Raw genomic sequence first — 14,834 nt, 5'->3', positions numbered from 1 at the left:
AAAGTTATCTTCCCCCTAGCCCAAACGCATATGTATATAAATAAAACAATAAAATCTCCATATCTGGCTCCTGTGTTTCTGACTAATTTTTATAATGAGGCTCTGACTCATTTTTTTAAAATCTTCCCGGTCAAATGAGAACAAAATTCCTTCACAAAGATGATTCATTTACTGCTAAGGAGGTATATGAAAGTGGCCATTAGGGGGTGATGTTCCTAAAACCAAACTACTCCAAAATGAATAAAATAGTTTCTATGCATGATTTTTCTCTTTTTTAAATCGCAGTGTGTGAGTTTTATGTTCAGCATATTCGTTTGAATTATCCTCATCTATGCCAGTGTAAGAACAGAACTTGGCTCTCCACAACTTAATGCAATGAGAAGTAAAAAGTCATATTAGAAAAAGGAAATGAATAGACGTTATTTGCATAAAGTCTGCACTAAGTTAAAAGCTAAAGCAGGAAGGAAGTTACCACCACTATGCTAAATGGGAGTGCTTCAGTGACATGTGCTTGCTTTTAAGAAAATCAGAACTCTTCAGATTAGTACTAGGAATAATTACCATGTTTATTTTGTGTTTACCTGAATTTTTCAAAATCCACGAAGGTGAGTGATCAGCTTTTAAAATGGCCTGTTATTTATTCCAAAGTCCAATTGCAATTGAAAAGCTGGCACGTGCTTTCCTAAAAGCAATCGTTAGGATGCTGTACTCATGTGGACTTTGCAAAGCGCATAGATTTTTTTTTTTAGATTGTTAACTGACAGAATTCATTATATGTGGTAATTTGAAAAGAGTTTGTCATTCATTTCTGTACACTGCAAAACTTTCAGTTATCTATTTGCATGCAACTGTACTTTTACTACCTACATCATTAAGAGAGTACGTAATGTCTGTATGTTGTTTTATAGCAGGTACCCATGTCTTAACTTTTTTTTTAAAGGTTTCTATACTTAAATGCCTATAAAACTTTGCACAATTACTGTCTGGTATGAGACGCTCTCTGTGAAAGAGATCTGCAGTGCTAACCTGACAAAAAGTAGAGCGGAAGAGGTGTGTGCAACTGAGTGAAACAAATCTTTTAACAAACACCAAATACATCATGGGCATCCTAAAGGTCAATACTGGATTTCAGGATGAATGCAAAATACACGTGTGTAAGTTATGCATTCAGTGCTTTCTTAAAAATCCATAAATAAATTCATATTAAAATAGTTTTCTCACACCCATTCCTAAGTAAGCTTTTGAATAGATAAATGTTAGAATAAAAAGCAACCCTCTGACAAATGCTGTGTGTTCCCAGGGACCATGAAATAAATTATTTATGAAGTATAATGTTCTGAAAAAAAATTAATATCAAAATATATCCAGTTTAGGTTACTTATGCTTGCCTTTCTATTTTTGTTAACCAAAAAGAAGAAACATGACAGTAATTTGAATATAAAAGATAGTTTTTTATAGTTTATGACTGAACAAACTTGCTAAGCTCTCAGAAGTTTCAAATATCATCTAGCTGAAGAGTTACTTTAATATGCTGGAATAATTAATGTTTTACCTCCATGCAGGAATAATCGAAGTATTTGCTATCACAGACTATGCAAATAAACAATGATATAACCATCACCAAAAGGAAACATTGACCTTACTGTCAAATATCAAAGAAAAGTTGCATTTTTCTTATGGTAACTTTCCTAGATTGCTCGTATTGAAAATGCTTCATGCTGCAATAGCACGAGCACTCCCATTCTCCTGTCTGCATATGACCTTAATCACAGTGTGTCTAAATAATACTGCAAAGTAGATGGGCAGAATACAGCACAGAATTATATTTGGAAAATTTGAATCATTGTCGTATTTTGGATGTTCTAAAAACTATATGACTATACAACAGACTGTATAACAAGGTCTCAATCACCTGAGAAAGTAAATATGTTGAACTATTTATTTTGAAAATTCCAAGGAATTTGTGTCTCTGGTTCATTGAAAACCTTCTTTTGGAAACTGGTTTTATTTCAGATTTTGTGGCAAACCTAAAATGTACAGAATTTGCTGTAGATGTTTCAAATTGCTGGTTACCCCATGAGGCTTCACTACATAGAGTTGTTGATGGGAATCTCTGAGGTGTGAAACATAGTCACTGTGTCTTCCTCTGTGAGGGGTTCCTAAATGAGTGGCAGAGACCTCCTAATTCCAAGGGGTTTCTAAGATCACATTAACATTGTGTGTACTTCAGGGTTCTGATATAACCTCTGAAATGGCAGGCAAGCAAAGGATACAGATAGAAGCAACTGAAATTTGGATGTTTTATCTCAGGGGAAGTTCCAGAATTTATTTCATTCCAGAGAAGGAATAAAAAAGGAAATTTCTCATTAAACAGAAATTTAGGGGGAAATCAACTTGCAAAAACCCAAGCCTTTAAAAATATGTCAGAAGAATATATTTCAGCATTGCTAAAACTGGAATATTTCCTTTATACTTGTTAAGCAACTCGCTTGTTTGGTTACGAGTCATTGAACCCTTAAAACACATTGCTGTAGAGCAGGAGGTTGTTGTTTTGGAGTCTGATGCTCTGGATGCCAGTCCTGTCCTCTGGGTCCAGCTACTTGATGGAATGTACCTCCTTTAATCTATCTGTTGTGCATTCTCCAGCTTGTACTGTAGGGCTTGTGTTGCTACAATATTATGTGATAAAAACCGCAATTTTACATCCTGCTGATTTGATTCAAAACAGAGTACTGCAAATCAAATGAAAAAAAAAAAAAAAAGTCAAGCCAATCCAAAAATGAAATATTTGTGGTTTTCTTAACGGGAATAAAGTTTTTTACACTTTCAGATCTTCCCTGGGAATGACTTCATTTTGATGGAATTGGATTTTCTATGGAAAAACACTTTGTAAATTTAATAATCACAGAACTTCCTAACATTAAGCATGCAGGTTACAGGTCTTTGAATATGAAGCGGTTTCCTAGAGATGCTTTGCATGGTTTCATCTCAGTGATCCTCTTCACTTTTCAGGCCTTCAGATTTCACAAAACCCTTTTGGATTTCTCAGTAGAGATCTTCCAAGAGGATGGTAAGCACTCTCCCTGACAGGATAGCATGCAAACATCTTCCATTCAGATAACGTGCCTTTTACATGTCTACTCTGTGCCTCACAGGCAGCTCTGGAGCCTGTTTAGCCATGTGTTGTGTCCAAAATGGACTTCATGGCGCTGACACAGACCACTGGCACAGCACAGTCCCAAGTCTGTGTACAAATTCCTTGGTGAAAGGGGTGTGGTGGGGAATTACCATTAACTGACCTTGAAAGCTGTAGCGGTGGTTCTAGACTGAGCCACTGCTGGTGGTTCTAGACTTCTAGACTGTGCCCAGAAGCATGCACAGAGACCAGAAGAAGCATTTAATTTCTGCTCCTGGCTCATCTCCACAGGAAAGCTCTGCACAAAATGCCTCCTTCAGCTGCAAGAATTTGCCCTCAGGATCCAGCTCTGCTCCAGGTTGCGTGGGTGGGTCGATAGTAAGCTTTTTGAGGAAAAAGTTTTCTGTTGCCTGAGGGAAAGATTTAGTCAAACATTTTTCCTTTTTGTATTAAAATGAATTATTTTCTTACCTGCATAGGATGTGTGTTTTACATTTCAATTTATTATGTTTTATAAGGAGTTTATGACTTACTGGTGTAGTGTTAGTAAAGTGAAGATAATTGACTTTGGTGTTGGATTTTGGATTTTATTTCTGTATCCTGTCTGAAATCTGTCACTGAACTGTTTCTGAGGTCAGCCTGCTGCTGTGTGAGCACAGGTGGCCACTGGAAGCTATAAGATTGCAGCTGAGCACTGGCTGTGTTTTTCTCTCTATGCAGAAGGGTTTATGAAAATACTGCTCCAATTACTCATCATGGGAGTTAGATGCAAGATTTCCTGTTCATAGAGATGCAAGGGTACTACCCGGAAACAGTTATTTGTATTCATAAATGCATGTTTCATGTGGGGGGTCCCAGAAGTTTTTATTCTTTTTGTTTGTTTTCAATATTGAAACACTGGTTCGAAGTTAAACTCAAGTAAAAATGCATTTGCACAACAAAGCCCTACATTAATGTGGAAGGCAGCTAAAATAACACTCATTAATAATTAATTCTATGTGGTTTTTGCTGCTTGCCAGAACTGCATTAATGTACTCTAGTCATAGTAATTTGATACCAAAATTTGACTGTGAATACCCAAACTGATGGTCATAATAAAGATTTCTGTCTGTTGACTGAATATAAGAGAACGTGAAGGATGTGGTTGGAGGATTCAGCAACTTTTCTGTGTATTTTCACAGCGTTTTCAATGTCATTGGAAATAAAGTTTTCATTCTGACTATAGCTATTTAACAACATAATTGCACTGGTACATTACAACTGCACAGTTCCAGGGCTAAGTTCCCTCTCCAAACACAAGTACTTTCATCTTCTTTTCAGTTACAGTGAAACTGGAGTAGCTATCAGCCAGGAATGTGACTAGATACAACCACAAATTCAAGCTAGTATTACAACAGATTTAATGCAACTGAGCAATAAAATCCATCATCTCGGTTGTGTGCTGGCTTTCCCTCACTTGTTGATGCATTCAATGTGCTGCTAAAACCCTCAATAAAATGTGTTTCATCACAAGATGGTTAAAGGATCTGTTACATGATGCTTCCATGCACGTATTTGTCCATGTGTCTCGAATGACTGTCTTGCTAATGTAGTAACCTTTTTCTTTTTACAGCTAACACTGTAATTGTGTCATGCATGGATACATGTTCATCAAATAACACCACTTTTCCACTTTGTACTTTTAATGATTCTTGCAAAAGATCAGTGCAACAAAGAAGAGAAAACCAGACTATTTTACTGAAGGCCATTGTAAATCATTCCAATTTTGGAAATATTCCATGTATTTGCCAGTCCTCCAGGAGGGAACAACAGTCCCCTACTAAACACACGGAGTGTGAATCCAGGAGAGATGCAAATGTTGATCATCAAGGATCAGGGTTAGTAGCTAAAAACGGTAAGTACGGGAGGAGAACTACTTAATTTTGAAGTAGTTAATTACAACATAAAAGACATGTTTTATTTGGCAGTTAAAAGAAAATTATAATATGCTGCCACTTCTCTGTAGTCTTTGCAAATCTACGAACAATGGGTTTTTTTATATTGTCTTTGCAAGGCTAGAAAATACAGGTTTTATGCCAGATTCTCAGTGGCATTTACTGCTGGCTGTCAGTGAAACATGTCAGTAGTTAACTGCCGATTTCACAGAGGATCTCACATAAAGTCAAGGGGGGTGGGGAAGGGTGGGGGAGTCATTACCTTCAGGGCCCTTTGTGTTGGTCTGGAAGGAGGGATGCTGTGAGAAAAGACTGCCCTATCCAGCAGCCACCTGGAATATTTGTTACAAATTTCACCTCTACCACCTGGCTTTCACAAACACTCTTATATCCATCTTTGTTCTTTTCATCTTGATAAATTTTCTAAAATATTTCCTTTGTTTTTAAAGAGGTGTAGTTTTTGATTCATTTTCATGCTGAATTTGCTTTTCAATATCATTGCAGAACTCTACATGTAGATTGCTGATATTATACAAAGATAGGTTGTGAGCAAGTACCTGAAGAGCAAATTCAAAGACTGTAACTATGCAGATGATTCAGATACAAGAAATAGCAGTTTTTGTGCTCGCAGTCCACGATATCCATAACTGTGTAGTATCAGAAATGGCCTTGCATGTTTCATGGAAGGCAACGCTGAGTAAGGACTGGTGCAGAAATACAAAGAGGAGTTCAGCAACACCCAAATCTTTTCAGAGCAGTGGCAGCACATTCCTTCTGTGCCATGTACACTTGCAAAGTATCTGCAGACTTTTGGGGAAGATGATGCCACCGAATTTTGCTTTCCTAATGTTGTCAGCAACAAGGGCGACAGGCCAAGTCCTGAGTATAAGAAATGCAGTTCTTTTCCAACTGTGTTATTTTCTTATTACAAAATAGGTACCGTAATAAGTATGGAAAATAAAAACAAATAACACAACAACAAAACAAAACACCAACAAGACATGGCCAAACTCTGTTCTCAGTTATACCTATAAAACTAACACTTTTGACAATGTCTCATCTCAGCAGGGTTTACCTACCATGTTTGTTAACGTGATGCAAGTCTCACAGCTTGTGTGCATTGAGGTGAATAAGGACCTTCTGCAACTAATAGCAGATAGACCAGATGTAATTTGCAAGGGAAATATATTTTGTATAGATAATACGCTTCAGATCTGTTCAGAATAATTTTACATGATATCCTTTTGTCCATTTTATCAAAATCAGTAATGTAAAATCATACTGTATGTTCTTGCAAATGAGACAGAATTTATTTTATTGTTCTTTCTAGAGTTGTCTGTCTACCATTTGATATTACAGTTTTGTTTCAATTTTTATTTCCAAAAGAAAAAGGCTCACTTGAAGTGAAAACAGAAGATGTTATTTATTTTTATAAATATTTGAATTTCACTACGGTTTCTAAGAAAGAAGAAGGAGAGCATAATACTTACTACTTGCTGGAAATCCACATCAACAATTCTATAGTCAGAGGAAGAACTGCAGCTGAAGAATACCTAAATCATTCCTGTCTAGTGGCAATGATGGAAGACCAAAATGACTGTATAAATATTTCACTGCAGCTGAAGTCTTATGTGGCATGTAAGTTACAAAAGAGAATCAGAATGGAAATCAAACCAGAAACAGTATCAATCTTGCAGTCTCTAGTAGGTAGTTATCTGCTTTCAGCAACCATTTGAAAATATTTAAGTATTTAATAAAAAAATAATACAATTTTGATCATCTCTTAGTAAAAGACCATCTTTAGGACCAACTGGCGGTTTTGATAGTGATTTAAAGCTGGTGTAGATTTAAATGTGATGTTTGTTTGTTTTTGTTTTTGTTTTTGTTTTTTTCAAGAAGCAACATAGCAAATTAAGTGTCTGTATTGGTTTTTTGCTCAGAGGTGACAGACTCCCAAATTGCATGGATGACAAAACCCAGAATTACTTTTTTTCCCTTTTCCCTCTCTGATAATGGCATAGCCTTGTTGTCTTGGAGGTAAATTTAAAAATTCCTGCTAACATAAGTAACAGAACAAGCAGGAGACAGGTTTGACTTTTCTTAGTTTCATACTGCAATATCCTACTATACAACCTTACTACACTACACTTAAAAGAGAAATCTTCAGCTGAACTAGGCTTATTTTTCCCAGAGGATAGCCTGTCAGCTTTTAAATTTCTCTTTGTGCTGCAGGAGTTTTTTGGCTGATTGCCTGACCATGGTCATGGCTTCCATCCTGTCTGTATGCAATGCTTGCCATCTGGGAATTGCTGAATTATTACAGTAATTTCGTTTCGTATGGCAAATGTGTTTTATGCTGTACCTTTGGTGGAAAAAAAATATATATTTGGGATTAGCTAAACCTATGTTAAATAAACCCAGGTAAAATCCTGGAGAAGAGAGGGTAGCTTAGTTTTTGTTTTGTTTTGTTTTGGTTTTGTTTTGTTTTGTTTTGTTTTGTTTTGGTTTGGTTTGGTTTGGTTTGGTTTGGTTTTAAATAAGTAGCTCTAGCTGTGAGAGGACTATAGTTTGTAACTTGCCCTGCTAACTTGTGTCAAAACTATGAGCTAACCTCCCTTTGCTAATGGTTATTTACCTGGGAAGTAGTTAAATTAACAATAGGAATTAACAGTACATCTTCTTTCTATTTACTTCAAAACAAAGCTGAAGAGGTGCTCAGGGCTTTTACTAAGCAAGGCTGATGTACAAGCTATTACAAGTCACTGCAAGATGTGGTAGAGTACTCTGTTTGAAAGGAGCATAAATGACTGTATAGAAGATATTTTTAGTTCTTAATTAGGAAGGATGAGCTATGCTTACCTCAAAGAGCCACAGGGCTATTGGCAGTTACCTCATGACTTCTCAGTGGAGCAGATGCACAAGGGAAGTTGTTGTAGGTTTAATTATACTATTCTAAGTCAAGGAAAGCAAAACAGTGGTTTGGCTATAGTCTCTAATTTAATTTTATATGAGTCATAGTAACCTAGTTGTTTTTAAGAATAGTTATTTGACAATGCTAAGGTACACAAGAGCATGCAGCTGCCAAAGGAGTTTGGACAACCATGGAGGAAAGTTCCCCGCACCCTTTGCCTGTGGTGTAGTCCTGGGTTGTACTGGTTCCTGAACTAGTTCAACCCCAGCAAGCCAATGCATTTCTGCAGCACCTGCTGTCCGAAAGAGCAGCCTGCCTCTTACACCCAGTCCCACAGTGACTCTCCCACAGGGCAGCTTCAGTTAAAAGAACTCCCCTGAGGGGTCCTCTTCTATTTATATTTGTATATGTACAATTTTATCCACTATATATGAAGGTGGAGAAGGAGGTTGAGGATGCCCGCATGGGCCAGTGCTGGACAGTGGACCAGATCCTTCTGTGCTCTATCCAAAGAGGGGATAAAGGTTACCCTTGTTCTACCTTAAATGTAAATGTTTGTCTTTGAAGGTTTTTATTCCTGCCAGCCTGAGTTGCATGTAAGTCTATACAAACAGAAAAAGTTTTCATTCACTTAGCTATGTATAACTATTTCTGACATTGGGGGATAGATACAGGTGAAAATGAAGCTAAATTCTAGGCAGGAAACTTAATTTCAAACAACAAAGAAGGGTGAAAGAAAAAGGCAGAAACTCTTCTGGTTTACATTTTTATCTGTGAGGATAGGCATAGTCCAAAAACCTACCAAGATCAAATGTTCTTCTTTTCTCTGCCATTTATTTCCTGCTTCTTTTTATTCTCTCCTATGTTTTATGGACAGATCCAATGTGTATGACGAAGATCATCTGGCTCACTATGATTCCAGTAGTTTTTGTGTTGACTATTTCAATCGTCATCTACAAAATAGTCCAAGAAAATGAACAAAACTGTAAGTAACAAAAAGCTGCATTAATTTCAATTTCCATACAATGAATAATGTGTTAATTTACAACAACAAAGCTGTTGCTTATTAATGTGGCTTACCACACCAGTATTTAATTGTAATATGGTAAAAGCTTCTCACAGAGAGACTGAAATACTCAGATGATTGATAATATCACCTCTTACCTCTGAATTATGGATACACATCCAAGCTTGTTGATGGTGAATGAAACATGGGGGTTTTTGACAGATGCTTGGTGGCCTGTGATCCTTAGTGATACGAACTTCTGGTTTCAGACTGATTCCAGTAAATAAAACAATTACAGTTGACACTTGTTGAGGGTCCCAAGCAGAAATGCCAATGACCAATATAAGCAGATTGAAATACCCTTTCCTTTCTTGAAGATGATTCATCTAGGTCAAGGCCAAGAAAAATTACAGGATAAATATGAGGACATATGTACTCAGCTGTCTGTCCTGAAAACTGGTTGTCTAAATTGAGCAGTGGTGTAATCCCGTATAGGTCAACCAAGCTGTGTCTTCCTAACCCCAGAGCTGAGATAAGCCCAGATAATGTTTCTTCTCTTTGCTGTTATTTCAGCAAAGAAAATATTGCTGTAATTTCTGAATCAGCACTTCTGACTATTCCAAGTGATTAAAACTTTGCTATGAAAGACCTCGTCCTTAGTTCAGAGACTAAAACAATTATTTCTACAAAATGCCTTCACCAGCCAAGGCAGGCTCTTCCTATGCAATTCACTTGGGATACAGGCTGAAACCAGATTTACGGTATTTCTTCTAGCAATATCCAGTGAAGAAAGCAACAATAAAAGTGTAGGAGTACCCCAAACTTGAGACTTCTGAGCAATCAAGATAAAGTCCTCTGCACAAAAAAAAAAAAACAAAAAAAAAAAAAAACAAAAAACCCTAAACCTAGAAAATTGACTGCTTGTCAGCTGCTGTTCCTTGTTTTTCATCCCAAATCACACATAGGTGGTACAGGGAGTACACCCCTTTCCATCAGTGTGGAAAGAGCAATACTTAACCTGTTACCTGAGATAGTAGCTCGTAGATGCTTCTCAAAGCAATTTCCTGAGACTTTCTGCCTGTGTCAGCCCCGAGTGGGCAGAATGCCTCCGGGCAACCAGCATTTAGTTGCTATTACCAGACATCCGTCTCTTCCCCTTGTAGTCCAGAGCTGCTGAATGGAGACCTTGGTCACAGGGGTAATAAAAAAATGATAAGCCATATCCATTCCCCTGATCATCTTTACTGTATCCACAGGCAGTTTTTTAATGAAAAAGCAATAGTAGTCTGGCTTTAATCATAACTGAACAGAAGAAAGAAGAGTGTCCCCACACAATGTTTCTGTGATTTTTTTTGCATAATGCAAATATTTTATGCATAGATTTTTAATGAATAAGCAAACTAGTTGCTTAAAATGACAAATCCGTGCCTCTGCACTGAGTGATTAAAGAAACTCCTTACTATATCATCTTGGTTAAAATACATGATGTTTTACTCATTGCTAGAACCAAATTCTGAGACCTATTTTATATGTATAAAAATCCCACAAACTGTAAATTAGGTCTTTGTAAGTAGGCTATTAGATGCTCTAAATTAAAGGAGTTTTATCTGTAATTTGAAAGCTACCTATAAATGCCATGAATATGATTTTCTGTGCTTTGAGTCATAACATCCCATTTTAAATGCAGAACTATTAGTAGTGATGATTAATGATTTTCTGTCTTTATTCTTAAGCATCAGTTTATTCAGAATTATGGACACAAGCATGGAGGAAAAGATGTCCTTTTGAGGCTTCTTATTACTGTTTTTCTCCTAGAATATGTTTTCTGTTAATATATGAATAGTGAATTATTAGTAAATATTATAAACAACATCAGTATGATACTGATAAAAAGACAAACACATAGAAATCAGATTTAAGGGTTGTATTCCTTATGTGTTTATATTATGGTGCAAGTACTGCTTTTTTCAGTGGTGCCCAAAGAACAGAGCAGAATATTATTAGATGCCTAAAGCAGCTGCTAAGAATTTTTCCAGTTATAATTAATTTTTTAGTTTTTCTCTTAATTTCTGAGCACCACTGAGAGCTGTTAAGAAATATGGAATTATTCATTTCCTCTTGAGACCTTGCAAGACATTCTGCTAGGCAGACTATGAGACTCTCTGAAACATTAATTATTTCCATGAGTGCGTAAAATAAAAGATCCAGATAAACTTATTGGAGGTTACAACCAACCCATGACAAAGGACCTAAATTAGAAATTAGTCTGTTTGCCTTTTCCATTCCACTCTTGTCTTACAACCACTTCTAGAGCTTCCTTTGACATTAACTGCTACAGTGCATGCTTAGGGCTTCAGCGCATTAGACCTCCACTGGCTAGTCATTAAAAAATCATAACTTAAATAATGCTAATTTAATGAATTTCTTAAAGCTGAAGTTTTCTAGACTCTTCAAAAGAAAAGGATAAAAATAAATTCTGTTATATAGGAGTGAGCCCTGAACTGCTGTCACTGTAGAACAGGACTAACCGTAACAGCTTCACAGTCATCTGAAAAACCCCACCTGAAGTACGGTATTAAGAGAACAGCAGATTAGAAAGACTGAGGATTTTATGAACTGGATGCTGAGGAACAGTGAAAAGTGTTCATCCTAGCTCCATCTTTCTTTCTCTGAGTGGTGCAGAGCTTGTGCTTGAATTGTGCTTCCAAAGATGGACACACCACACTTCCAAAAAATCTGTCAGCTTCCTAGGATGCCAGTACACTCCATCCTTGCCATTCCACTGTCAGCAGTGTGGAACCTGTACTGGAACATGTACTTTTTTTATAACCTTCCAAAATTTGTTCAAGTTACACAGTATAGAAAAGGGAACGAATAATTTGGAGGGGGCAAACCTGAATGGAATTTCCAGAAAATTTTATTCAGGAAAATATGAAACATCCACCCCTTGGTTTTCCTTATCACGGTATTTAAAAAACTTCCTGTTTTTTTCTTGGAACGTGTTCAACAGTTTTGTCTTTGTTTAAGGTCTCAGGACAGGACCCCAAGGAGCAGAATTTGTGCTCCCCCTCCCTATCCCTCAGTTCCCCTCCAGATGGGGAGATAAAAAAGGGAAGTCAGGAGTAAGATAGACTTTGCACTAATTGGAAGTTAATAAAAATAATGTATATTGTTTAACAGGGATCAGAAAACAAGGAGGGAGGTAGATATATACACAAAGATGGGGGGGAAAACAAAGTAAACCCAAGCTATACAAAACCCGATCTCGGGTGGTGCAGGATCGCTGTGCTCTCCCCCCTGGAGCACCCACCTCCTGCCTCTTTATCGAGTGTGAAGAGGAAGGGGAGGGAACAACCGCTTCCCCCTGGGACCCTCCGGGTCCTGTCCCGCCCCCAGGCCTCAAACCACAACCAGTTTAAAAGTAACAGGTTTACCTGCTTTGCTTCTACTCAGTGCTGTATGCATTTCTATAGCTGAAGATAACACATTTTGTTTAAAACAGATTGTAAACAGAGAGTAGCATCATCAGTTTCTGCTCTTCTAAGAAGAAAGGGTTCCAGACATGCAAGAACCATATCTGCTATTAAAATTCATCCTTTTCCTGGTAAGTAGCATAAAAGTAAAACAAAAACCTAACAAATCTTGAGGGGTGAGGAGGCTGAGAAAGACCTTTTAAGTCTTTCCTGTCAAGGAATGCTTCTGGTTTGTTTCAGAGTTACCTTGATCCTACACAAATTTGATCTGACTTATGGAAACATTTTTATATCATAAACAAATAATTCTGAGAATAAAACTGTAAGAAAACTAACATATATACGTGGGAATGTTTCTCCTCATCTTCCAAATGTGCTACATTAATGACTTTGCCTTTTTCAACTCTCTGATTTTTGGTCATGTTAAGTGCCACATTTGAGATTCAGCAGCTGAATGGTTTGTGTGTGTATGTAAAGTAGACAGACATGTACACACGTGTATGTAAGCTCTCTGCATTTGTGACTCTTGATAAAATCTGCTACCAAAGTATGGAATAGATATGGCTGTAGAAGGACTTGGAGAATGGCTCTGCTGGCCCTTTGTAGCTATTTCTAGGGAAAAAACAAATCCCACAAAATACAAATGTCTAGTTTCAGCTGGGAATTAAAATGTGGTCTTCTTGAGAGTGTAGTATATTTAGCACGGATAAACTAAATAGCATGGCTAAACTCAGATTTTTGGTTCCAGAAATTATGATTTGATAACAAATCTCTGTGTGAGGGGAAATTAGCAGTTGTAGTTGAGAGTGCCACTGAAGAGTCATATGATTTCATAAATTTAATGGATTCTGGTTTCATGAAGGGAGCTCTATCTTTAAAAAGATTAACATGAACATATAGAAAATCAGTTCTGAATGGCAAACCAACCTTCCTCCAAACCAGAAATAAGTACAAAGCCAGCAAATAAAAAAATGGTTTTAAATTGGGATAGACTTGGGTACTTCACTGTTTGGGTTGTTGGTTTTTCAAGACTAAGAGGAGACTCAGTAATTTCTCTCTACAACTCAGTAACTCATGGCATTTCAATTTTACCTAGAAAAGAGTGAATAGCTCCTTGTCTGCCTGAACCCTCCTGCGAGTACAATTTATGCTCCTCGCTTTTAAAACACTGGCTACCTCTGAGATATATTTATGAGCTCATTATTTTCATCCTGCAGGAAAGGAATTATATTTCTGACACCTTCTGTCTTAAGTAGCTTCACTCATGCCATACCTGTTTTATCAGCATGTTCACAATGGCATTTTTAATGTTGTTTATATCCAGAGACATTTTGACGATGGAGTTTTATGGAAAAGCAAATCTAGTTTTACTGGATTTTACTGAGAAGAATAGGAATCCCTTATTGGCCTGTCATTCTTACTTTGATGTTCCTCCCAGTTCAGCCTATATATTTAACCAGAAGGATGCTTAGTTGTATGACCTACTATAATGGGCTTTATTTTAATATGAAATTCCTTGATTTCACACACCATAATCGCAGTCAGTTCAATCCATTTTCTAATTTGTGCCAATATAATTTAAAGTGGAATCAAACTCATATGAAAAGAGTTCATCCTTTCCACACCTGCCAAGTTCAAGATTTGCTACTGTGATAATGGATTATAAATAGCTATAGATGACTTGGACAGCCCTTGATAATATTTTCACAATCATTAGTGCAGAGCTTGGAGTCTCGGGACAAAACATTGAGATCCACTGAAGACAGTAAAGCCTCCCTGGAAACACCCTAATGAGACTAAATAATTATATATATCTGAGAGGATGTGACAGTATCTCATACAGATGAAAAGATGTATAGGTATTACTAAAAGGTTATTCCAAATTCAGAAAGGATAAGGGAAGAAAAGGAAAACTATACTTTGAGAATGAGAATGATTTCCTAGGAAATCATTCCTCAGGAATTTACTGCCTTAATGTCACTGTGGTCCTACAAAAAGATAATTTACATCATGGATGCTAGTTTTGTGAAAATGTTAGTGGCTCTATGCCCATGAATCATTACCATTAAGTCCAGTGGCCAGAGGAAAGGAGAAAAATGTCTAGTATTTTCTCTGGGGTAGGCTTACAGTTACAGCCTTCCAAATTCATGGAAATACAAAGGACTAAGCACACACAGTGAGGATAGGGGAGCTTTAAATCATTCTGGTCATAAATGTTGACTAAACATTGTGCTGTTAAGCCAAAACGTATGCATTGGAGTGTGGGCTGTACAGAGCATGTTTTCTAGACTTTGGATCTGGTCTTGCCATTGCTTTTATGTAAAATGTCCCTTAAGTGGTACAAACTGACAAAACACAGTTGCTATTAAATGCA

At 37.0% G+C, this 14,834-nt stretch overlaps 1 protein-coding gene across 1 annotated transcript in view; it reads left to right on the top strand.

Moving 5' to 3' along the window:
* The first annotated feature begins 400 nt into the window (after window positions 1–400).
* The window catches only part of TMEM156 (transmembrane protein 156), a 24,498-nt gene continuing 10,064 nt past the window's right edge, over window positions 401–14,834 (top strand). The window contains exons 1-5 of the mRNA XM_008947847.1: window positions 401–605; window positions 4,749–5,030; window positions 6,430–6,708; window positions 8,859–8,966; window positions 12,490–12,591. Of these exons, the coding sequence (XP_008946095.1) occupies window positions 506–605; window positions 4,749–5,030; window positions 6,430–6,708; window positions 8,859–8,966; window positions 12,490–12,591 (871 nt within the window). The 5' untranslated portion in view covers window positions 401–505. The remainder of the gene's footprint in view (window positions 606–4,748; window positions 5,031–6,429; window positions 6,709–8,858; window positions 8,967–12,489; window positions 12,592–14,834) is intronic.

The sequence above is a fragment of the Merops nubicus genome, unplaced genomic scaffold (assembly GCF_000691845.1).
Source record: "Merops nubicus isolate BGI_N331 unplaced genomic scaffold, ASM69184v1 scaffold29639, whole genome shotgun sequence".
Classification (NCBI taxonomy): domain Eukaryota; kingdom Metazoa; phylum Chordata; class Aves; order Coraciiformes; family Meropidae; genus Merops; species Merops nubicus.
This window is presented reverse-complemented; position numbering and strand designations above follow the sequence as displayed.